General features: G+C 39.4%; 1 protein-coding gene across 1 annotated transcript in view; it reads left to right on the top strand.

Moving 5' to 3' along the window:
* Positions 1–2,209: 2,209 nt before the first annotated feature.
* Positions 2,210–26,858, top strand: part of PCP4 (Purkinje cell protein 4) — a gene marked incomplete at its 5' end in the record, with an annotated part of 33,180 nt that continues 8,531 nt past the window's right edge. Inside the window, one exon of the mRNA XM_026853325.1 lies at positions 2,210–2,264. Within this exon, the coding sequence (XP_026709126.1) occupies positions 2,210–2,264 (55 nt within the window). The remainder of the gene's footprint in view (positions 2,265–26,858) is intronic.

Genomic DNA, 26,858 nt, shown 5'->3' with positions numbered 1-26,858 from the left:
GTTCCAGCTCCTAATAATATCAGCATCTTGAAAATGTTTAAAAAAAAAAGTTCACTGAATGTATTGAAATAAAAGGCTAAAGGCTCTGCAGGTGGATGATGACACTATATATGGCTTTTTCATAAGTTACAATGCCTTGTTAATGGGGAACTGATTTTCACTTTCAAATCCATTGTACTCACTTAGAAGACAGCACAGTGCTTATAATCAAAATATGTATATAACTGAAGGAAAGGCTATCAGAAGCTTGTCGGCAGACTTTCAGGCTTCCTTCTGTATATGTTCAGCAGTCACCAATCAAACAAATAGCTGTAGATACTTAAACAGATATTGGACTTAAAGAAAAAATTCTTGACCTCATGAACAGAAGAACCTTCACTGACCAAAGCCAAGTTTTTATTTGTTTCCTTTGACAACTTTTTCTCCTCCCTAAGGGGAAATCCTGAGATACAAAATAAATGTGTGGAACCATATTCCAGCACTCTATCAACAGCAGACCAACCTGACAGGTGTAGCCTAGGGAGAAAAAAGAAGCTTTCATAAAGACTTAGTAGCACAGCCTGAAATGCTCAGGAAATAAGATAACTTGAAGAAGCATTTGAAAATAAACAAGGGAGGAAAAAGCAATAGGTATGATTTTATAGATGGGAAAAACCCAGTATTTGTGTTCTTGAGAGGTCCCAGTAAATCAACTCTGAAATTTGTAATAGTTTCAAGTGTGGACTGAAATTGAAATATGGAAATATTAAACAAACCTTAAAGATATAAAGGTTACTATCTAGCAAAACTGGTTGGTGGGTGGATTTATGGGTTTCTGGCTGTTGGTAGCTTATGCTTTTGTAAAAGATGTTTATCCCTTTAGAATCCCATCCTTTGTTATGGGTCAAGTTCTTTCCTATTTTAGCTCTGAGGCTCCAGGGAGAAATAAATATATTTCCATCATATGGGGAGACTGTAGCTGTGGTTATAGACTCAGTTGTTTTCTCTAGGGATGCTCTGTCTCATTGCACAGAGTGAAGATGAGCAGAGCCAGTAGAGCAGAGATACATGCACTGAAGTCTGCCACAGAGAAGATGAGGAACCCCACCACTGACATGTGGATGCATGATAGACCATATGAGCTCTTCTGTATTCTACTGGGGGCTTTGAAGAGCTTTATTTTCCCTCTGGCTTCTATAATAGGAGCTAAGAGTACACATGAAGGTTTTGTACTTATGTTGTGAATAGCTCTGTATAAGCAGAAGTCACTGAAAGTACTGCTGCTGTGGGAGATGGATAGAAACCAGAGGAGTAGAGAAGGTTTTAACCAGATATTTTAGAGTAAATACCTTCAGATAAGTATGAATTTTCATAAGTGAATCAACATGACTGTTGATCACAAATGGTTTAGTTTGCAGTGCTACTGTAGCTGTTAACTTTCCCGGTGCATGAGGATGTGCTGCCTCTGCCTGAATGCAGCTGTATTTATTCGCTGAGTTTAATACTAAGTAGGTTTTTTTATGTGTACAACCTTAGAGGAGGAATTCAGTCTATTTCAGTAATACAGCCAAGTACGAATAATTTTGCATAATAAAGACAAGTTTTGCCATACTTAAAGTACTTCCACCTGTGAGATGTTTCCTCTGGGGGATGCAGTGTAACTTTCATAGTGACCATTCCTAAACTAGGAAGTTACCTAGTAGTGTAATCACACTAATACAGCCCTGCCACTCGGAATATTTATTTGGTCTGCACTGGTGTTTGCCATGTGTTACCTAGTAGAATGACTTAAATCAGTTTGTTTCATGGAAAGTCATGAGGCTATTCCTTGGTGAGAGTGAATTGAAGTTCGAAGTTTTATCTCCACTTGTGGCTGAAGTGGAAAGATGAGTCTTTTGGCCAAAGTCAGGTCAGAGAATCGGGGAAATGGAGGCACAACGGGGACCTGAAGAATGTCCTACTGTAGCTTATACCCTTGCACTACTGGAAACTTGACTATGTATATCATATCACTAATGTGATAATTATATGCAGTTGCACACATACAGCTGTACCTAAATGGTACTAAGCATTCCTGTTCTGACTGGTAGTGTTTCAGAGCAACACTGCATGAGAGTGAATGACTATCCAAGGTATCGAGGAGAAATCAGGCAGTAGTTGCTAGTAATTTCAAGAGAAAAATGCACATTTAAGTTTGTTCTAAACACTTGCTTTGGGTTTTTTCCCCTAACAGAGACAAGGAACCGGAGCTACAAATGGAAAAGACAAGGCAACTGGCGAGAATGGTAAGGGTAGACTGTATTACTTGATGGAGATTGAGTCAAATTCAGCCAATTTTTTTTCTTATTGTAATGATAGATGTCAGGTAGTGTGGCCTTGGCTTCAGGTCTTAACTTCTGAATGTGTTTTAAAAACAGGAAGGGCTTCAGTGATGTTGTTTTCTTTAGGAAATTATTTAAATGTACAAATATAAAGTAGAGATCTGATTCTGAGCTTGTACTATGGTAAACCAAAGGGCTCTGTAGAAGTAAATACAGATGCAAATGAAGCTAGAACAAGACAGTGTTATGTATGTGTGTAAAGGACACCAGGAGACTAAGTTAAATATTACGAGCATCTGCTATGTGAATGAGGAAGGTGGACAAAAGTGAGCTAATTACAAAGGACTTGTTCATAAACACAGCTTCTGTGGCCTGATTCATCCCACCTAATTTTAGGCCCATAACTAAGGTACTGAAGTTAGAAGCTGCTTGCATAGAGCTCATTTGGGTGTTGCTAGAGATGGGCTATGGATAGACCATATGGCAAATAGGCTCCAAACTTTGGCATTCTACATGTGCAAATTGGGACTCATGCTCCACTGGTCTAAGGGGGTGAGTCATTGTTTTTCAGACTTTAACAAAGGGGCTGGGTAGAATCAATTTCTGCCCCTTAAGTGGCACAAACGATTGGAAAATGTTGATTTTTTTTTTTTTTGTTTCTGAAGAAAGTCAAACTGAATTTCCAGTGAAAACAGCAATTGTATTTTAGCTGAAATCTCATTTTATTTTATAGAGGAGGCAGAAATGGTTTATATACAAATGATCACTTAAAAATGTTTCTGATGGTATTTAATTAAAGGAAGACATTTTGATCAGCTTTATTATATACCCAGCTGATGAGGCAACATCAGTTTGTAGACACTCATGAACAGGTTGAGGATTGAACTATATAAATATGCTGTTTGCTTCTGTTTGTTCATCCAGTTCTAATTAAAAGAATATATTCTGGTAGTTCATACCATCTACTAAAAAAGCAGGAAGAATGTTAAGTGTCATCTTTGAAAAGCCAAGGGTTTTCTAAGATGGGATATTTGAGAGGTTATGTAAGATACACATTTTGGTCTTCATGCATTTGCCTGTACAGAATTTTTGGGCCCTTTGAGGCAACACATCCTAAAACATTGAGACTTCTTTATGCTTAGTTTTCCTGTTAGAGAGGTGACTTTCCCATAAGGGCTGTTTGCATAATGTTACAGTAAATGAAATCTGTATATGACGTTCCCAATATGATAAAACACAAATTAGAGTGGAAAAAAAATAAATATTTTGGCTTGTTAGTGTCTTGAATTAGTGGGAACAAATGTACCCTGACAGCAAAGCTATTTGCATTCTCAGGTTAACAAGAAGCAAAAGCAAGCAAAATTGTCAGCCATTCAGGCAGCATGGGAAGCATGTTTTTCTCTTTACTTTGACATTATGAACTGAGCTCATTGCCTTGAATTTGTTCACAAATAACTGTCCTGTTGTCAGGTTTAGCTTAGATTTAGTGATCCTGCAGCCTTTTAAAAAACAAATTATTTTTTTCTCAAAGGGAATTTTGAGTGAAAAGGAACTGCATCATTAATTCACAAATGTGTGTGTATATATATATATATATATATATATATATGAATCTAGATGTAGTTCAGTTTTAGGTATCTCATAAACAGGTGGATGCACAGTTAATATTAGACAAATGGATACCAATTATTTTTTGTAATGAAATTAAAACAAAAAACCCCCTGTCCCCTATGATCTTCTGATCTTCCCAGTCCACATGCTTGCATGAAAGTAAAGTAGAATCTGAACCTGAAGTTGAATTCTAAATCAGAGGCAAAAATGTATACCTCTTGGTTGTTATTAGCTCTGTGTAGTTAAAACTCAAACAGAATTGATTTATTCCTCTGAAAACTGGGGGTGTGCTGTAAACCTACATGCACAATATAAATCCTGTTACATGTTTTTTGGCCAGAAGTCTGCAGTATGTTCATGTCTTAAATTTTCATTGTGGCTGTTATCAGCCTCTCCAGATATTTGTTTCCCTGTAAAAAGGAAATTTTCCCTATTGTTGAAAAGGTGGGGGAGAAACCAAAAACCCCTTTCATCATCTTGTTTAAAAAAAATATCATGCTATGAAAATGTTTGCAAAGGCAGAATAGTCTGGTTGCTGTCCTTGCCCTTGATTACAAGATCAGATAAAGGTGCTAAAAACCAGCACTAACAACAAATAATGATGCTTAGCTGTTTTCAGGGCTTTTGATTCACACAGTGGAGTCGCAGCTATAGATCACATGTTGTTAGTGCATTGTTTGTAGAAAATGAATTTTGTTCCTGTCTCTAGGCTGGCTCAAAACAGAAGAAAAGAAAACTATTGAGCATGGTAATGCACGTTCTCCCTCTTTGAAGACATGTATGGTGTTGCTGTCACTGTAAAGCATTCAGGGAAATTCAGTCTCTGAAGATTCCTTTTATAGTAGTGATGGTTTTGTTAGACACAAATGCATGCTCTTGTTTGACCTTCCTTAGATAGCAACATTATATCCTTAGTTGTATTTAGTTCCTACCACCACAGGAGTGGTGTCTTAGCTAGCCTTCTTTCCAGTGGAGGATTTTATCTCACACAAAATGCAGGCTGAGTCCCAGTGTCTACTGAACTGGCACTGTCCTGCTTTAGCAACCTTGCCTTTGTTGACTCAGGGGAATGAACAATGAAAAAGACTGAGCTTCAGAAAAGCCAGCAGTGCAGAGCCGTGTTAGGTCACAGTACAAGAGTTTGTGATGATGGGAGAAGAAAATCCCACACAAACTGTACTGTTGTCATGTTGATGAAAGGACTGTTATACCTACATGGGACCTTCATTCATCAGCCGTTATCTTCCTTCAGAAGTCTTCTTTGAATAGTCTTCCAGACTGCTAGGTGGTGAGGTGTGAGGGACAAAGCTTCTGCTTCTCTTTCAGAGCACTGGTCATTAGCAGACAGGATTCCTCTCCACTATATTTTGTATAATATATACCACTATATCTTCTTGGATTTTATGCAGCAATAAGCCTGGTAGCTCTTGGAAGCTGTATCAGTATTATCAGTACTGAATAATCACTCATGTTGGAGTAACTTTTACTCACACTGAGAGTTCTACTGTTAACCTTCAGTGACCTTTGAATGCTGGTCAAAGCCTAAGATGACATTTGTGTCTCTTGACATTTTAAACTTGTAGTTTGTCCTTTCACAGGTTATGATCAAAACAGATGGTGATTCATGTCTTCCTAAGGAAGAGTGACTATTGCATTGCATTGCGATGTGCTCTCACAGTATGTCGATGGAAGAGCTCCTGATAGTTTCAGTGGGCACTGTATAATACTTTTCCATGCAAAACATACATAGATGTCTGACAGCAATATAGTAACTTCAATCTTTTGTCAGAGTGGGAAGACCAAAAATATTGTTGGGAGTAAATTACAGAAACTAGTTTTCCTGGGTGAAAACTGGTCAAAGGACTCTTTTTAAAGAAACGCCACCCTAATAATTAGCAGTAATACTATGCATACAGAAGTACCGGTAGAAAAACATCTTCCTGTATGTAGAAGCCATGTAACTGTAGCTGCTGTAACATCATTGGGTCTTGAAGGACCTCAGCCTATGTGAAAGCCAAGATGTTTGTGTATGCAATTATGAACTTGTAAACTCTGTTATATAATGCTGTATGGTAGAAAATCCAAAGGGAAGACAGCAGTACTGTCCCCATGCACCCCCTCCTATATAAATCTGGCATGGTCTAATAGTGTGGGATAAGAAACTGATTTTCTTTTTGCTCACCTGGTTTGGTTAATCTGGCCTATCATGTTTGCAAATACATCCTAAAAGAAAACAAGATGTTTCTACCTTACTATTCTTACTACCTTGGTGGTGTCACAAAGTTCCTTTGTAGGTTACCACTTGTCACTTCTCATTCTGTTTCACATTACCCTGTGGTTTTCTGCTATGTAATTTGCAAGCTGGTATTGTACAATCTACTCTACAGCCTAGCACTACTGGCAGGGAAGTAATTGCATCAGAATCAATTATTTCTATCTTCAAATTTAGAATTGCACTTTTTCCTATTAATAGAGCTTACCCTTTCTTAAAATATGTAAGGCATGTGATTATTAATTGTTATTAGTAATTTTCTCAGAATATCAGATTTATCATACAGGAATATGAATATTTATAGTAACAAAATATGTGTTTTCATGTGATGAATTCTGTAACTTCTTGGGTCTGAGTGAAATGAAAGCAAGTAGGTTTTGCATCAATTTACATGTCATGGCAGATTAGGCCTACACAGTCATGGCAAGATGGTCAGTTGTACTGAGAAAGTGAAGCCCATTTCAGTTTCTACTCATTCTTGAGCATTCATCTTGTCAGCATATGATCTCTGCTTTGGGGTGGTCGGAAAACTCTAAATGAATAAATGCTCTGCATTTCCTCCTTTCCATACGGTACACCATGGCATGCCTTTACATAAGGATAAGAAACAGGAGAGTTAAAGTAATTTCTTATCTTTTGCATCTAAAATGGAGTCATCTCTCACTTAATATTTTCTAGAAGCATTCAGATTTAACAGTAATGATAAAGAATTGTGCAAGAATAATGATATCTCTCTAGTAAGCTTTCCTGTTGGAGGGATATGTATCTTGCAGTGTTATCCATAGTCCATTCACCCACATCATCTACCCAAGGAATTTGGAAAATTCTGTACTCTGTGCTCATTGCATTCAGAATCTTGCTAGGTCCAACAGTGAATAATCATCTTCATAGTTATTTAAGCAGAGTGCTTAGCTTAATAGAGCTCTAATTCCTGGCTAAAGGCCAGAATCATTATTGTACTATGTTTTAATATAAATATCTGTTTAAGAACTCGAAATTAATTTTCCACTAATATTCTCCAGTGACTATGTAAAAATGTACTGGTTTTGGCAACAGCCCTACAAATAAACTCACTCGTGGAAAAAAGATTTTTGAGAAGAGAGGGAACGCACAAGGCTAACTTGTATAAACATTCAAAGGATCTCATGGAACATGGTTTGCTGTATCTGCCCAGGTCTAGAGGTCATGTTCATTAGTCACAGGAAAAGACAGTGACTGAGCTGTAGCATTTCAGTGCCCTGTGCATTTTCTTTCCCACAAAATACTGCTTTTGTGGCAAAAGATGAAATAGGTCTTGCAAGCAACTGCTGAATCAATGTAAAAAAAACCTCCCAGCCACTTCAGACTGCTGCTCTGGTATTTCAGCCCCACAGCACTAATCAGAAGTTGAATGGGGAGTATTGTATGAAACTAATACTGAGTTTTCCTGGGTATTAGGTTGAATGTTGGGAGGAAGATTACCTTGCACTCTTGTCTCTTCTTACGATGGTGTTCTGCTAAAATTCTCTTGTTCCTTGAAAGTGATGTTTCATGGAATAATGATCTTCCAATCAGTAATGCAGTCTCTTCCACTTCTTTCAGTCTATATCTAGAGCCAAATTCTGTCCTGTCTCATACAACCTAGCTGGTGTTAGTGGGGATTTAGGAAGTGAGATGAGAATTATTTGCTGTACTTCATGCCCTATCTCTTAAAATAGGAAGTCTGTCTCAGCAACTTTCATAGATGTGTATGCAACCATCAAATAACACAACACCTTCACAAAGCCTAAATACAAAAGTGTTTGAACCCTCAGCACAGTTACATAAGTTGTATTTGGTCACGTACAGATCGCTTGGGCTCAGAGGAAGGTGTAAAAATCCTGTGTGAACTCAACACCCTGATCTGTTGCTGAGAGTGTTTCAGATGAGAGTTAGGAGAAAAATTCAAAGTAAACGGTTCTAGTCAAATACCATGGTCAGGCATAGCTATGCATGGCAAAAATACTGCAGGCAACCTTACCTGCTGAGTTTAATTTCTGACACTTTCTTGGGAACAGCTACACATAAAGCTTACCCAGAACAAAACCAAATATGTCTTGGGTCCCCTCCTGGCCTCTGTCTCTTCCTTTGCCCAGACTGGTCTGTTTATCAGGAAGTCTGTTCACCTCTTCAGGCAGCCAGTGTGTCTCAGCTAATGACAGATTGAGCATTTAATAACAAGGCACTCAGATTGTTCACAGATCTTCCCTAGAGAGGATGCTGAAAGGAAGAGGGGAATTATGTGTCCTTCATTTCCTTTCCTAGGTGACTTTCCATTTCTTTAGGCCAGGGATAAGTCCTCCAGAAGAATATTGTGTGTTTGGGGCAATGATGACAATGAAGGATTGTTCACAATTTTTCATATCAACAACTTTTGATGTTCATCTAGCAACAAAAACGTTTAAAGTGATTATTTTTGTATGTTTGAGATAAAGTAGACACATTCTGAACTGAAAATTACCCTACTACCATGTGTGTCTGTACACATGCAGTGGCCATCTGGCTTTATGGAGAGGATCCTTGGGTGGAGTTGAAAGTAATGTATAGACCTAATCTGAAGTAATACTTGTAAGAGAGCAGATACTGTTCTTATTCTTCTATTAGCTAACAAGTCAGGTTTGGTACGGTGTGTTACTGCTGCATTTCATCTGGTAACGCAAAGCTTTCATTTTTAAATGTTTAGGCACAAGTCTTAAAAAAAAAAAAAAACAAAAACAAACCAAAAGCCACAACAAAACCAAAACCAAACATTGTATTAAAACTTTTGTCAATTAGCAGAGCCAGCAGTGCTCATGTAGTCTGGTTAATGTCCTGTCTTTGCAATTCCCTGCAAGGTTTTTGTGTATCATTTATAACTACTCTTATGACTACCAAATAAGTCCATCTACTGACACAACGAATATAGCATTATGCACGTGTAGGGTGTCTGTGTGTATGTTGATATATAATGTTACTTATGCAGCTTCTTGCATGTTTTGGGGTGTTTTTTTTTCTTCCCTGGGGCTGCACTGGAGAGGAAAAGAATGGTTTCCTATCTGATGGAATACCAGGAGAGCAAATTAAATTAAGTCCCATAGGGAAAAAAATCAAAGCAGAACAGCACAACCATAGTAGAACAGTTTCAGCTTTTTAAACTCACTTTCTAAGGATTTTAAAAATACAAAATTACTTCAAAATATATTTCTTCGTTTTTTTTTTTTTTTCTTAGAGGAAGAGATCCCAGCTAGCTGGCACCTTTGAGATGAAAAACTCCTCACACATAACACTCCTGCTACAAATGAATCTGTCTAGGTACTTATATGGTCCTCACCACCATAGTAACTGAGTGTCTTCCAAGTATTTAAAAATAGGGCTAACAATAACATTGTTTGCCCCAATCCATCTCTTTCTAGCCTGATACAAGAATAACTTGATTAATTTATGGGATCTTGGTTTTGTATGCAGTGCCTGCATACAACTTGGGAGACTTGTGTGCCTGCTTATGTGATGCTCACAAATTGAGTGCACCCAAAAATTCAGCTGCATTTCTAAAAATGTGAGAAATGAACATGTGTATACAAATATATATACTTACATGGTCACTCAAAGTCTGCTCCTTTGCAGATAGTAATAAACAGCAGAGCTGCAGGATTCCTGCAGTATTGACATTTGAAGCAGCCCATGGAAATCATCATGAATTATGCTCACTTGTAATTTAGTTGCAGTAGTTAATAAAGGATCAGAGCCCTGCTGTGTTAGATTGTATGCATATCCCCACCCCCTCCCCCAAGCTTACTGTATTGTCAGGCAAACCAGGTTCAGTGGGAACATGGAAGAGCAGTGAAATTGCCTCAAAGAATGGAGTCTGTAAAAACTAAAGGTAGAAGGAGCACCATTTAAGTGTGAGATCCAAGCCTCTTCAGGATACCCATGGGTATCTTGACATGCTCCTTTGTCCTTGGGTTTTTTGATATGTGCATTGACTGTGGCTTGTAACACTCTGGATTTGGCTTTCTGACTCATAGTTTCTGCCCTTAGCTGACAACTAAAATTTCCCTGTTTGGTAAGATTTCTGTATCAGTTTCTTTGTCCTTTCAGCAATGACAATGTGACTTGGATACAGCTTCCTGCAGCACTGGGATTTTGGCACTTAGGAGGTGCCTAATTCAATTGGCATTTGAGCACCTGAAAGGTGGTAGGAGCACTAATCCTTTCTGAGAAGCTGGTCTGTAAAGACTCGGATAGGTCACTAAGAAAAAGTTAGTTGTAAATTAAGCAAAAAAATAATTAAAGCTTTGGTGGTGCTGGTGGTTTTTGCTTTTTAGATGACTCGTAAGTATGCTGGAGTTTGTCAGGTGTTAACGAGGAAAGGCAGAACTGAAATTATGCCCTTAAGTGCCGTATTTCTTCTGGAGATCCATCTGTAATTATCAATGTGCTGCCTGACTGCACCAGGGAGGATGACTTCTTTCCATGACTGGCATGTAGCTGACACACAGAGGCTTGCTTCCACAAATGTGCCCTGATTTGAAACCATGCTATCCTCAACACTGAGGAGAGAATGTTTAGTTCTGCTTTGCTGCTGGTAGGAACCCAAGGACACTGGTCAAGCCAGTCCCTAGATAACTGTAGTAAAACTGATAATGCTACCTCTGAAATTAATCTGTCTCTACATCAAGGATGGTTTGGGGCTATATCAGAACTGGAGTCAATGGCATATGTAAGCTAGCATATTTACACTGGAAATCCATCAAACTGGACTGACTTGCACAAGTTGCAGATCTATCTCTACGTGTTCCCAGATGCTAACAAGAGGTGATTAAAAGGCTGCAAGAGGTGGGTGTTGCTCAGCAGCATGTTTTTTAATTTAGTGGAAGTGAGAAATGAAAGGAACACAATCAATGCACAACAGCGGTTACCAGGATTTACTGTTGTGGAAACGTGGCTTTTCATGACTGCGCACACTATCTGCCTTACTTCATATGGTAGGCTTTGGTTTTGTTTTGTTATGTTGTTTTTCTTTTCCAGAAGTCTTGGTTTTGTAAATGAGACGAAAATGCTTTTCCACTTGAGTTCCTTGTCTGTTAGTAATCTGGTAAACGATGACTCATTTTTTTCTGAAGGTTTTAAAGATTTTAATTTATAGCATACAGCTGTTTTAATGCACTTAGCTCGATGCTCCAAAATTAGCTTGTAATTTGGTGTTATCAAGCTCCCTTGTGTAAGCAGGCACTGGAATATAGAACAGTGGGACTGTTACTGACATGATTAAAATTTGTTTCTTAGCTGAACTAGTGACCAGAACAAAGAGCAGTTAAGGCTGCAAAAAGGAATTAGATGCTACAACATAAACAAGTGTGACATTGCACCCTCAGCCCCAGTGCTCAGTGTGGATTTAAGGACCTTAGGTAAAGTGCCTAGGTTGTCTGTACAATATGAGAAGGGTTCTCAAAGTGGGACTTCAGCCCGCATGTATCTTGGGTTACTATGCTGAACAGGACCTGTTAGGATTAATAATAGTAAATTGTCTCTCTCTATGGGTTATGGGTGAAATTTGTCTTGCCTGGCTGTATTGGTATACATCTTCATGAGACACCTAAAGCTCCATTTATTGTCAGTACTGAGAAATGTACTCCTTTGTGACATGATGCTTATCAGAATGAGCTTCTCCGAAGGGCCTGGTGTTTATAGATCTTAACCTGATTTAGGTATAAAATAGCTTCTGATTTGCTTAACTCTATCAAGGCTGAGGAATCTGTGGGTAATACTAAAATAAAAGTCTTGAGCCTGTATATCTCAGTTAAGTGGATGCTCAACAGGGTTTTTCAGAATGTCAGTTTTAGACCTGGGCATTTAATTTCTCCTTAATCCCATCTCAGGCAATTCCATCCTTACTTAGATCTGGCTGATCCTGGACACCTCATGACAGCTCTTCCAGCCAGCCATTTTCTTTATGGAAATTGGATGTGAAAGTATTCAAATAATTCCTGGCTTGAGGTTTTTGTTAGCTAGGATACTGGATCTGATGAAAGCATTTGCTTTGGTCAAGCACACTTGATATTGGTTCACTTTTTCCCCAGATCATATTGGGTTATGAATAGGAAGGACTGAGAAAAATACATCTTTTCCAAGGAGGAATTCTCAAGAAAAGAAGAAACTTGGATAGCACCAGATATGGAAAAGGCATTTCAAGAGTCACAGTGGAAAACAGGGCAGGGTGCTCTGGCAGCTCCTGGGAGGTAATGCAGATAGTCCAGAGACTGGAACTCAGCTCTCAGCACTTCTCTAAGTGTTTCACAGTAACATTATTTAATCATGGTTGATGAATGAGTATGCTGACTATCTTGAGCATCTCATCTTTTATTTTAATTTATACCTAAAAATCCATGAGACTGCTGGCTGACTTTAGGTGGGGAAAGCATTAATTTGTTCAGTTTTAGTGAAACACTGGTACTCCACAGTGACCAATTTGCTAGCTCCTCTAAAAGCTGCCAATAAAAAATGGACATGTACAAATGTATTCACTAGCAGAAACTAATTAAAATCAGGCTAATACCCAGAAAAAACAATTGTGGGATTTTGGAATTCATTATGTGTCTGTACTAATCCAACAGTAGCTATCCTGGCTCTGCAGTCTCTAAGTTACAGATCTCATACAGGCAGCTAAGACTTAGCCTTTTGGAATGCTAATGTTCTTTTCACTCTAGGTGGTTCCTGTTCCTACTTTCATAGGTTCTTCAGAAGCACTCCATTCTGAGATGTGTTGCAATAGTGCTCTTTCAAACACAGTGTGTAGGACAGTCCCTCACCTGAGCACCTTTTGTTTTATTGCACAGTGGTGGTGCATTGACGTCCAGTGCATTGTGACTTCAGTATTCTGTAGTTTGAAGCTTCAATTAGACTTGATCAGTCCTTTACTTATGTAGGTTTTTTTTAAGGGCTTGTTCTGTTCATTCTGCCTACTTTATATAGGGACCATTTTCTCCAGCTAAACAATGCTGTGTTATTGTATGTAAATGATTTTTACTCATAATTTTCTATTTCAGTGTTCATAAAAGAGTTCTTATTAAAATTGGTAGCACCTTAAGAATTTAGAGCTGAGGTCCTTATAGACAGAACAGTTTCTGACAGGAAGCAAGAATTGGCTGTGGAGAAAATTCTGGGATGGATTCTCTTTTGTGGCAGATGTGGTACAGCTAAACAGAAGGGTAGGAGGAGAGAGATTAATAAAGCTTCAAGATATGTTTATTCTTCTGGCCTTAGATGGATTTCAGATTTGAATGTAGGTTATCAGGTGTGGTACCTTTGAGACAGGATGTGGATGCACACAAATACCAGACTTCCAGTTATGCTTGGGTCCCATCTGGAGGTATGATGGGAGTATGTATACTCCCATCCTGGCTTATACAGATTGCTGTTTATACAGCACAGATGAAAATCAGATTCCTCTCTTCTTTTCACCTCAAATAACCAGGAGCCAGAACCCACACAGGGAAGAATGTCCAGACAGAGTTGAGGTAGCTGGATTCAAGGCTGGTTGGCATCCTGAAGTGGCCACCTCTTGGTTGGCCAGCAGACTAATTACTAGCAGACAGTGGAAAGCACAGATGTATTATGATCTCATCTAATGATTTTGTTCATAGACACCTGTACTTTTTACTAGCAAAAATATCTTGGTGATCTTTACAATGAATCTATTTGTAGCTAAACTCTGTATGTCTTGTGAGAACTGCCTCTGGAAGGCTAAGACGTGCTGCCTAGGAGAAGCTGGAAAAAAGCATTCGTGGCTTCTTTTAGCCAAGAAAGTAAGAAGGCAAATGGAAGATATGTCGTTTTGGACCTTTTTATCAATGGGTGATAGATGCTGTCAGTGGAGGGCACAGACACAGGCTTTGCCAGTCAGTCATGAGTCCGTCATTCTATCCATCAGAACCATTTTGTCTCATCTTAAGTTCCTTTCTTTGTCAAATTCAAGAGAAGTAGCTCTTCTAGACCTTAGTGGAAAGAAATGTGAAGATTAAGGATCCATAAACACTACTGTTTATACTTAGCACACTGGCAGACAGGCCTGTGTCATATGCACAGTAGGACCTGGTGCAAGACTTGGAGCTGTTCCACCCATGTCTGGGAGGCTTGGACCTAGTCTGCACTGACTGTTGGATCTCTTTGAAACTATGCCAGAGGAAAGCATCAAAACCGCTGTTTAAGTATTTATGGTTTTTAAATGAGGGACCACATAAATAAAAAGTGAGACTGAATCATTGGATGGAATCCTCTGGAGGTCTCTCAGCTTAAAAACCATTCCATTATGGAAGAACATCAAAAAGAAACTAATTTTTGGTTATTCTTTCCATTTCTCCCATGCCACAGGCAGACCTTGTGAACAATGCAATCTAGAGGCTGTTCTCAGATGCAGCAGAACTAGTGTAAATTTTTATTCATCATCTTAAGAAGGTTACTGCCACTAACATGAGCATTTTCCCTACTACATAGTAGACTGGCTGAGGTCCAGAGTGAGTTGGAATTAGAATACTTATGTTCTTTTATTAGTTCTTTTTCTTTTTGCAGTTAAAAATTCTGCAAACAAAAAGAAAAATCAGTGAAGAAAGCTGCATCTAGGGATACTAATGCTTCTTTATAGTTTCTCTCCCATATATCTCTTTGTGTGAGCTTTTAACTCCCACTCCATTTGGTTCTAAGTTTGAGGTTTTAATGAACCCAAAATGTAAGCTCATCCGCAACTACTATTATTTTGGAGTGGTACTATGCGAGATCACTAAGAAGTTATTGTTTTCCTCTCCAAAGTATAAATAGATCCAAATTTCCATGCCAAGTTTCAAGTAAAGGTTTTATAACTACCATAAATCTGACCCTAGCTTCACACAACTGCTAGGACATCACAGTAATTTTCTATGCCTGTAAGTAGTTTTCTCCAGGATTATGTGGTACCATGAAGCATATTTAGGGGCAGATCTCTTGACTGAACTTGCAGAATAGAAACTGGCATCTAATTAACCTGCGCTGAGATAAATTGCAGATGCTTCTATTCTGAAGTGTGTTTGTGAGGTTTCTGTCCTAGCAGCAAGAGACTGAGCACAGCTTCCACTTCTGTTCATCACAGCTTAACATTTCAGTATAATTGCAGAGATAGTGAGTGATCCAGTCTAGAACTGCCAGCTGCCTCTTCCAGTGTCAGGTAACTTTTGTTGTTGCAAGTGATGCTTTCTGCATGTGGCAAAATAGTTGATAAGCTTGACCAAGCATGCCAGAAAATGAAACAAACCCAGAAAATGTAGACTTTCAGTTCAGACAGTTCAAGAAATGATGTTCTAAACCCACCCCCCCAGTAGCTTGCTTCCGGAGAAAGTCTGATTAATTTGGTTAAAAAAATGTTCTGGTTATTGCTAGTCTGAAGAGGTTTCACAGACTGAGGTAAGGAACAGAAACCAGACTCGGGTTCTCAAGTGGTACATATTGCCATAGCTATGCTAGCTTTGATTTCTGCTGGCTTATGCAAGGCCCAAGATGCATTCACTATACTGAAGCTTTTAACCAGTCAGTCTCATAAGTAGATAGCTTTCTGCCAGTGAAACCCCTTATTCTCACAGGCAACAATTGAGTGTGCCCACGAGAGTGGGATAAAGCATGTGATGCAGTGGGATGCTCTGGGGTGATTACAATTTACTGGTCCTTTTTGCCAGGGAGGCCAGGCTGCTATGATGGGTCAGGTTAGTTACTCCTTACTTTCCTTCCATCTTCACAAAACTTTTCTACAAGCAGCTGTTCCTCTGGCTTGCTTTATTATTGTCTCCCTCATGCTGTGTTTCCATCTCTTCATTCTTTTTCCTTCCCCAGAGAATTTTATGTCTCAAGCACAGCTAGATGCTACTTTTCCCTCTAACTGCCAAACTTTCCCTTGGCAAAGTTTCTGGTCTGGGTCTTCACTAAAGAGTATACATTCACCAAAAGGTTACTGATTAATGCTCTAATTTGGAGTCATGGCTGACCCTCACCCAGGGTCTTTCATTTCTCTCCAGTCTTGCAAAACACTACTGTTTCTCAAACTAGATTTAAGGAGGGGCCAGGTGAGCAGGCAGCAAAGAAACATCTGTGCAAGAGCACCACATTTAAGAAAGACAAAGCAGTCTTCAGGATAGTGGGTTTGGAAACAAGGCTTTTAGTTGTTCTCCCTATCCACCTTGTTAGCTTGGGAAGAAAGGAGTAAATATTGGGTTTCCTGAGCAAAAGAGAAAAAAGTATTTAATTGGTTCTGTTTACATTGAGGTCTAAAATGTGAGCAGTGAATAAAATGAGGTGGGTTTTAGTGCTACAGAGACTCGTTCTGGGAGTGCTGTTTACTGTGCCTTCTGCATATGCCAACACTTATGGTGTCAGGGATTTAAGTCCTAATTTAAATCCTTCACTGCACTAACCCAGCTTGTGTTTTCTGATGGAAATGTATGAAATTTCTAGTCTTCCTTCTAGATGCTAACCTTGTAAACTCATGGGGCATGTAATCCTCACAAATAGGGGAAGGAAAAACTAATCTACATGGATTAGAAAACATAGGCTGGTGTAATGATACGAGGCTGGTCAACTGTGTGTGTCAGCTAAGATGCTGATCAGCTTTATCAACAATCTGACATGTCTGTAAATCCAAACAGAACTTAAAGTGCCTGTTAATGCTTAAATTAACACAGGGGAAAATGTTTTCTAGAGAAGCTTTAAATGAGTTGCAGAACAAAGCGCAAGAGAAATTCTCAAATGCAATGTATAAGAGAGCTTTGATTGTGATAATTGACAACTATTTTCTAAATTTTTTTTAGGTTAAAACTGCAAGAAAACATTGGCAACTCTCAAAACCAGCACAGGAATATTCACACTCAGGTTTTGACCCCTTTTTAAAGATTTTCCAGCTATCCATAACTTATTTCATTTAGTTTACATTCTTTTACTCATATTATATACACTTACCTTGTTTATTACAACCTGGACTAGCGGCAAGGCCAATTAACAGAGCTGCTGAACTCCGTTGGTTAAAAGTTCCCTTTTCAGTTGTAGACAGCCTTGCCAAAATCCAAATGCTTAGGCTGAAATTTGTCATGTTGATTGCTTGCCTCAAGCAGAATTATTTTGGAAGGGTTCAGCAAAGTCATTCCAGTTGTTTCCAAAAATGAGGCTTGAACAAAATGCAAGCATGTCTAGCAATTAAAAACAATTTCTGGTGGCCTCTTTTTGACTGTTCTGAGCCTTTGTAACTTTGAACAGAAATGTAAGATTTGCCATCTGGTATGTGACTTTTCTATCTTCAAACTTGGCCAAGTTATAAACGTTTAGAAAGATAGGTCTTACGTTTGCATGTGTTCAGTGAAGCAGTTAATTATTCTTTTAAATGAAAATTCAACATCACTGAGCCAAATAGTAAGCACTACAACTAAACCGACACTCTCTTTGCAAGACTTAAGGAAATTAGTTTCCCTTAATTTCTGCTACTTGCTTCTGTAAGCTACACCTTGGCCAGGAACTGAAACTAGGAGCATGGTAGTACTCCCTCTGTGTTCCCATGACACCACAGTTGCTTAGGAGGAAATGTACCTCCTTCCTTGGAACCAGGTGGTCACAGAAGCTGGAGCAGGGAAGTCAAAGGATGGAATGATGGAGTTCAGAAGTGTCTCATCCAAAAACTAGAACTCCAGCATATTAGGAGGGGTTTGAAACTTCAGAATGGAAACTGGGACTGGGAAGGAGGAATATGAATCAGGATGTGAGAACTGGAGTAGGCCAGGAGCCAGCTAGTGTGGGAAAGGGCTGAGGTGGACTTCTGAGATTAGGGGATGCCCTGGTACAGTTCTAGAGACTAGGACTAGACAGAAGCAGCATCACTGAGGTCTACTTGGAACCATGATGAGGATGTAGATGGGGGAAGAGATGGGGCTAGCCCTGAGTTTGTACAGATGAGGTGGAACAGAAATGGCCACCACATCTGAAGGCATCAGTGAAGTCCCTGAGCCTGCAGCCTGTACCTTTCATTGTCTCATTCTTCCTTTCCTGTCAGCTATATGAAACCCACCAGCAAAATATGCAACTCATCCCATTTCCTACTCATTCAAGTAGAGAACAACAGCCCAGTACTACTGTCAGTTACCTCATTAAAACAAGAGGTTATGTGGTGGATCTAACAGTTCCAAGCAGTCATGCTGAGGAACCATGTGGGTGTCCATATGTTGCAGCAGGATAGTATTTTTTTCTTTAAATCTAGGAAATACAACATGCTCCTAAGACTATGAAGGTTGCAAAGTCAAGTACTTGAAACATGCTTTTCTGGAATTGAAGTTGTCTATGTGAAATTAACTGAATTAATTGCGTAATGGTATTGGTATAGCTTGTTGTTTACTAACTTTTTCATGCTCTACAGCCTTAATATTCTTCTAATATAGCTTTCTGTGTGCAATAAACATACAACGATCAGGAGGGAAACCTTTATTCTCTGGTCTCAGATTTTTCATGTCAACTAGACTATCTGGCACGGGGTTTAATAACTCTCTAATTGCAATTGAAGCACTTAGGAAGGGCAGGCATTGATTTAGCTGATAAAGCTGTTTTTAAATAGCAGATGTTAAAAGGTGCCAGGTGAAAACTTAGTGAGGTGAAAACAAGGATAGCATCAATAGGAACCTTTCTTTTATTCCAGACAGCCTCACATCAATAAAACATTTTTTTTGTTTTAAAATGTTTTTGCATGTTTTATATTTAAAACATTTTATATTTAAAAGCAAACCACTCCAATACCAAGTTTCAGGGAGGCCTTATGAATCTCCCAGCATAAAAAACATTTACCATAAACTTATAACAAAGGATTTTTTTGAACTTTGTGGTTCATTGTGCTAGCTAGCCACCACTTTCATAGGGAGATCAGAAATGCACTGCACTTCAAGCATGTATAACCTTTCTTTGTGTCCTCTGTACTGTGTGGGTTTAAAAGCACTATCTGTTAGGATAAAGAGACTGCTTTCCCTTCCCTGTTCTATAATCACCTGAGATATAGATAGATAGATAGATAGATATGCTAGGACTGTGGGCCTATTTTCTCCTTTCACTGGGACTTTATTGGAAAACCATGCTTGCTTTTACCAACATTTAAAAAAAGAAATATGTAGGTGTGATTAATCCATAGGCTATAAAAAGGGGGATGCTTCTTGCTACACACCTGAGAATGAGCCCACTGCAACCCAGCCTTAATGATCTATTCTTCAGCTGGATGCTTGTCAGATGCTTCTCAGAACATGTAGCTACATTTTTATGGAAGAACAACCCTTCCATCCTTTATCTGAAATAGCAATATCCTCTTTTGAATTTGATGCTGAGTGCCTGGAACCTAGAAGGTTTGGAATTTTATTTTTTGAGAGAGGGGAAAAGGGGGGGGAAAAAGGGTAGAAGCATGGTTTGAAGTACTGTCTAGTGCCTTTGGTGCCTGACCTTGCTCATTAATCTCTGCTACTTTGAAAAGGCTTGGAAAATTACATTACCCTATACCGTAAGTCCTCACTCAATCAACACAGACACTAAAGTCAGGGATGAGAAATCCCACAGAGCTTTGGTATTGACTTGTTAGAATTCCAGGCTTTAGCCTCACAATACAGTAACTGTCTATAAGTAATGAACAAGCTGCTGAGAAGGACACCTTGCCCTCTGGATTCATTCCCCACTCTTTTAGAGAATCTCTTCACTGCCATTTTTTAATGCCTTATGCTAAACAGTAAATTGTCGTCCTAGGTGCCAATAAGGTCTTTTCTATTACTCAGTGAGAGGAAATTTGTGGAAGAGCAGAGCTATGCTCATGTTCTGTCTCAGAGCCAATCATTATATTAACCTTAGCATCAGTTTCTATTCTAGAGGAGGGGAAAGAAAAAAAAATCAAAAGGATATATGGGTGGGGTTGTATTTCTTCTATTAAGGGATGCTGAAACTTGTGTGTTTTGACATTTAATGAATGTGGGTGTATATTGCCCTGTAAAATTTTAATTCTTTAAGTGCACATCAGCTAAGATTTCAGTGTGGAAGCCATGCCACCTCCTTACCCACCAGTGATGCACAAGGCCCAGGAAGGAAGGGGAGGGGATTCATGCTGGCGAACTGTACTAGGAGGTGGTCACTGTGGGTTTCTGTGCACTTCATGCAGACTATAATCTCATGTCAGTGGGGGCCTTCCTTGGCTTGAATCAGCAACAAGAAGCACAGCTAGCAATAGATTTTAAAAGGTACTTGTCTCCTCCAGAACATCTGACTCACCTATTTTATTTCTTCTCCTTTATGTAGTCTTAGTCTTGCAGGCAAGTAATGGCTACCCTTGACACAGGTGTAAGGTGTAACAAGGTTCCTTTGAGCAGCTCCACTCTTCAGCAGAATGTCAGCAGTCATCACCTGGCTCATTATTAACTAAATAGCAGAGTAGAGATCCCGTGTTTGCAGTAGCTTGCACATTCGATTATAGTTCTCACAGCAACTGTCATTTGCCTACTTTTTCATATGAAGCATTTGTTGTGGTGTGTTAACTGTAATCCCTTATTAGGGAAATATAAGAAGTCTTACTGGTGTACACATAAAAAGGTTTTTGAGTGTGAAATAGTCTCTCCATAGCAAGCAGGCACACATATATGCATAAATTCAATATCCTTAAAATAAACTGAAAGAATAGCAAGAGGTGCTGTTACAGGGTTTTTTTTGTCTGTTCAACTATAGATCTATAAACAAAGAAATGTATGCGGACTGTTCGGTCAGCTCCTGAGGCAATATGAGAGAATCCAGATCAGCTGCACAACTGGCAGCTTCACTGGCAATCTCAGCAGAGGGAACAAATGTTCATTTTGACCCTCTGAAAGTGAGCTGTTCTCTCCTTGCTTAGCAATGGGATGGAAGCACATGGACTAGTGTGAGGAGGTGTGCCTCTTATTTTTTTTTTCTGAAACAAATAGGCTTTCTCAGCTGTTACAGTTTCTGTGTAGTACCTTTCATAAGGGCTAAATATTTTATTTGATGAAAAAGAATTTCACATGAAATAGCAGATGAGTGTGATCATATGCAATTCTGCAATCTGTAGATCAGGCACCACTCAGGGTCAGGGAATGTTACTCATTTGATTAAATATCAATATCTACATCTGAACTAGTCAACCTGAGCCTCTCTTATAGCTAATAGAGAACTAGCCAATAGAGGAAGGGGATTCAAGGGTGAGATTCATGCTATTGTAAAATGTCTACCTGTAGTAGGTCTGATGAACTGTACCCTCAGAGTGCCTGTTTTTCTCTGCTGGATGGTAGATTTCTTTCTAAAGTGAGCTGCTGCTGAGCTCTGATGTAAATGCCTGCAAGTTAGGTTAGGTGAATTTTTCTCAGAAATTGGACAGAGCTTTTTATCTAGAATCCAGTTTTTAAATGTTTGGCTTAATGAGCTTCTGCACAACATGTAACATGGCCCTCCAAATGGCTATTGGCTGAGGCAGCCTGGAATACACTGACAACACCCTCCAGCATGTAATTCCTTTCAGAGCCATGTTGCCACAGGATCTTAATTTATTTCCCTCTTACTTCTATTTCAGTGTTATCATGCATTCTCCTGAGGTGCCTTTCTTGCTAAGGAAGTTAAGCAAAGCAGCCTGCAGGGGAAATAAACATATAGTGTGGCTTTTTGTGTTCAATGGAGACTGTTCAGAAAACACCCCAAGCAAAAGAAAACAGTGGAAATTTCTTAGAACCCTCCTGCAGCAGAGTTTCTTTGCTGTGTGGTGGAAAAGTACAGCTGGGTAACTGCTTTCAGGAGTCAGAAACGTTAAAATTTTGTACCTTTTTTGAGAGAATTTCACTATACAGAACATTCAGTAAAACCACTGGCCAGACTGCATCAATCCAGTACTGCATCTGGTTGCACTTGTGGATGCTGGAGCAGAAGTCACAAAGCCAGTTGGTGCAGGACCATGTAAGATCTACTGGCAAGCCAAGTCTCATGGTAAATCGATGTCTATCAGAGTATGCTGGTCTTTGCTCAGACTGTGACTGAACTACCTTGGAGCTGCTCCAGAAGCATAGGTTTCAGATCTGTTGCATCTCTGGACCTCTACTGATGGGATGCATTTGGTTTTGTGGAGGGGTGGCAAACTTTATTTTGTCAAATACATTCTCAAAAGGATCTCTCGGAGCATGGTTGTTCAACTCAGCCTGTGGGCTGGATCTGGTACCCTGTGACAATTTTCTTCTGTCTCCGAAGTACTCCACATGCTTCCTTGGGCATTTTTAACCTTACAAGCTCCAATGCTATCTGCAAGACTTTGAGAATAACCCAGTTGCCTCCACAAGCACCCCCAAGCTGGGCTATAGTGTAAGATGTTAAAAAGCCATGGTACATACCTGTATTAAAACAATGGCTTTTTCATGATGGGATTGTGCCAAAGTAATTATCCTATTACCAGCACAGAACAGTGAGCATATTCATGCAAATAAAGGTTGCAGTGTTTGAACATAATTTAAGTTGTTCATAGTACTTAATTTATGCAGTAAAGTAAATGATTCTTACAGATAATCTTATTTACAAGGTGTTTTTTGATACCACATTGTAAGACATAGCAGATACTGAAATTCTTCTTTTGCTTTGGAGTGTAATGTTGAATGGCAAAGCTCAGTTCCTATACCTTATACTGTCCACTGCTGAGTAAGTGGTTAAATACTTTGTAATTAAAACCAGATTATGGATTTTACAAGAGGAGAATATCTTCTTGCTGTGACTTTCCAAGCTCTAATATAACAATTTTTATTAAAGTTACTGTGAAAACTTATGCTAACAGAAATCTGCCGGTATACAATGATGCCTAGAAACTGCCCTTATTTTCCATTTTGAAGATGAGCAGGGCAAAATCTCGGTCTTTATATTCTTAATTTTGAGTGTCAAAGAAACACTTTCAGACTCCATATCACAGTTCATTTGATTGACTCCTCTCCTTTTTCTGATTGACAGGTTTTCCTCTGTAACCTATGCTATCTTCCCCAGCTCATCTCACTTTGGCAGTGCATGAATTTGAGCCCCCTTTTCTGCTACTTCTGTGTGGCATATTGTGATCACTGCTGTTTTTGAGTTTATTCCCTAGCTACTCTTAGGAACTGTGAATGTGGTGGTGGGGGGGGAGCATTTCTGGAAAGCAAAGCCATTGCGTGACAGAAGGGAGGCAGTACTGTGTTGGAAGATGAACACCTTTCTTACACGTTTTCCTTGCAAGGGCTCTCAGGTACTGTTGGTCATCACACAATTAATAGCAAGTGCCAACTTATTTTGAGTCAGTTCCCTCACAGTCTCGAGCTACAGAGTGGTTTGAAGTGCTGGAGGCTACATCTCTATTAGAAAGTAAAATGTGCTAGAGCCTTTTCTCTCTTTGATGTAAAGTGGCACAGCATGGCTTGAATCAATAGGGCTGAACTCTCCCTCAAAAACCCATGAACCCATGTCTGCAAGGTAGGGTCCTGGCTATGTTCTGCAGCCCCAGTAGCCTGGCAGTGCTGGAAACAGCCCAGCCATGCCAGCGACTCGACTATTACATGCTCTAGAGAAGCTGTGGATGGCGCCTGAGCCTATCGTGGCCTTGGGTACTGTCCTGGTGTAGCCACGGCCTAGGAGGTAGCCTTGAGGAAGTTCAGCAATCAAGTTCAAAATAACAGAAGACACTGTTGCAAAGGTCATAGCACTAAGGGGTGGTGGAAGGGGGAGAATTTATTGTTCTGCATTTGTAACCACATTAAGGTTCCTATCTATGGCTTGGAGTGCCTGAATGCTACCATAATAGGAAAGTAACTGATCATATATTAATCAAGCAGTTGACTAGCGAGTCAAGACGGTGGCTTGCTTCATGCCTAGCTGAAACGCAGCTCTTGTCATAGTTGAACAGCAAAGCTATTTAAAGGCACAGTGTTTACTGAGGAAGTGAGAACTGGAAATTGCACAGGAAATTAAAACCACATCATACTGATTCCCATTTAAAATTTGGCTGGGACATTGGAGATCACATGCATGTAGCTGCAGAAAGAGACTCCCATAACTTTGGACTGAATTTGTGAGGAAGATCATGGTACCGTCTCCTGGAGGAGAGGATTTAGGACTGTATTATCTCTGCTGGTGGGGCATTGGTCTGCAGAGACAGAGGGACCTGACTATGCCAGCTCTTGATCCCAGCACCATTTCCTTTGAGCTCCCAGAGGCTTCCACTTTTTTGCCGGTCAGTCTAGCGCTCCTCAGGTACAGCTTTAGCTAGTAAGAGTTGAAATTATATAGCTGATGGCCATGTTAATTTGCTGTGTTCCTTGTTAAACTTCCGCAAAGTTTGATCTCTACATGGGGATGTGAAATATGGCCTCTAGTTTTGTGCCCAGAATACCTCGTAGATACCCGTTAACACATAAGTCTATGTGTCAGTTACACATATGTAAACCATTTTAAAAGTCTGTAAGTGTTACACTAACTATTTTGGAGATGAGGAATGATTGCTTAAATAGTATTAACATTTAAAGAAAAATAGTATTTTCTTCTATTAATTGTTGGGCAAAACCAATTCATCTGTAGCTGGCTATGAATTAGTTGAAAATACAATTTTTGTAAACTGAATTTTATTACTATTCCTTTCTGTTTCATTATACATTATCCCAATATACATAGTTTTGTGCTTCTTTGTTTATCTTATGTCAGAAATAGTATTGCTGCTTTCCAATGTTATTACAACTAGGAAAAAAAAAGATGAATCAGACACTTCAAAAGCCTCATGCTGAAATAACATTTTTAAAATTGTAAAAGAACAACTGCTATTTTCTACAGCAAAACTAATTTTTCAAATTTGAGATAACACTGCATTAAAAAGTAAAGGTCAGTTTGAAGAAGAAAGGATTCTGGTTGCCTAATGAAGTTGTCTTCTTTATACCAAATTGTAATTTACAGTCTAATAAGAAGATGTTAATTCTTTTCTGGTTTGATTTGAGTGCTACTAAGGGGCCAGTTGGTGCGGTTCAGATAAGAATAGCTGTTATATTTAATCTGATCACTAACAATAACCTTTATTTCCCTTCACACTGTGTTTTTGAAGTCACAGGAGACTACTGGGCTCCAGAGTTTGCTCTTCAGTTTCAGAGATGGTTGCTGTGTGGACATTGCACTTCTCCAGCACCTACCATCTTCAAATAACTGACCATGGAAAATGAACACCCTTACATAAACCCCCCATTGTTGACACTCAAACAGAATAGGCAACCAATGAATTTGAAAGGTGGCCCTTAAATGTCCGAGTTTATTATGGAGTGAAGAAACAAAAACAAATGTAGTGATGTAGTCCTTGTCACAAAATTAGTATGTCATCCGACAGCATTTTTAATGAGTAGGAAGGAAGATTATTAGTTTATTCTTGAGCTAATTAACCAAAAACTGTGCCCGTAAAAGTGAAGTAGTTGGATTTTCTATATAACAGTCAGATAGTGATAACCCATTGTGCAGATATGCATGGGAAGAAGACAGAATTTCTGTCTTGCATAGTCCCATGGTTGCTGCTCATAGGACTGAAGTGATTGTGCCTCTTGTGTCTGAGTAGGCGGTGGGGCCACAAGACTGTCACACTGAGGTAATTCCACAAAGGGCTGGTACTGTGTTAGGATTATATCAACACGTTGGTAAAGCAAGTAATTACAAGACTTCCAGGGATTCAGGTCTTTTGCAGATGACCACCAAACTGGAGATTAGCCAGTAAAATCACAGGAGCCAATGCCTTTAAATGACTCTATCAATCTAGGAAAGTTAGACCAAAATTTAATAGAATTTTGTGTTGTGACATCAGGAACATGCATGTGAAAAAAGTAATCTCCAAGAGGTTTGTGCCTAGACAGTAACTCAGGAGGCAGACAGAGCTAACAGAAAGGCCAATAACATCCTGATGTAGTAAGGGAAGTCTAGGCAATGAGAATATTGCATCACACCAGCAGTATCATGGAGCTCCATCCCTCAACATGCATAGTTACCATGCTAATGAGCTTTCATCAGCTCCCTGGGCTATAACAAGCAGGCTACTCATAAAAATAATTCTCTCTGGATCATCCCACCACTGGAGGGGTGCTGAGGCAAAGTCCTCACAACAGCCTTGTCTCCCCAGACCACAGCTTCAGGCTGTATACACCAAGCTAGCGAGGTCGCAAAACCAGTGCAATGCTCAAGGCCCTGGGACATGTTTGTTCCTGATACCACAGAAAGCAATAAACTGGAGCTACTGAGCTGATGATCTCAGGGAGGTCTCTACTTGGCATTTTATTCAGAAAAAAAAAAAAAAAAGTCTGGGAAATAAATAAGAGGAGGCAAGGTTAGATCAAGGCTCTCTTCTGCATACCAGTACTATCTTCCTTTCTTCTCTTGGGCTTGGGCAACGTCCGCTCCCCCAACATTGCCATCTTTTCAGCTGCCCTGTGAAGTAAGAGTCTGCTGGGGAGCAGCAGGGCGACCAAAACAAAGGGTCAAAGCCAGCCTCCTGGGTAATGTGGCCCCGGCACTTATTATTGAGAAGCAGACTGTCTCCTTTCTTCAGCCATGAGGTCAGTTATGATGGTATTTTTCCTCATCTTGTGCAGAAGGAAAAGGCTAGATTGATTCCCATAGAAGATGACACCCTGTCT

This window comes from Athene cunicularia, assembly GCF_003259725.1.
Source record: "Athene cunicularia isolate RWA chromosome 1 unlocalized genomic scaffold, athCun1 chr1_part1, whole genome shotgun sequence".
NCBI classification, from domain to species: Eukaryota; Metazoa; Chordata; class Aves; order Strigiformes; family Strigidae; genus Athene; species Athene cunicularia.
Note: the sequence above shows the minus strand (reverse complement) of the source record. Positions and strands in the feature narration are given on the sequence as shown.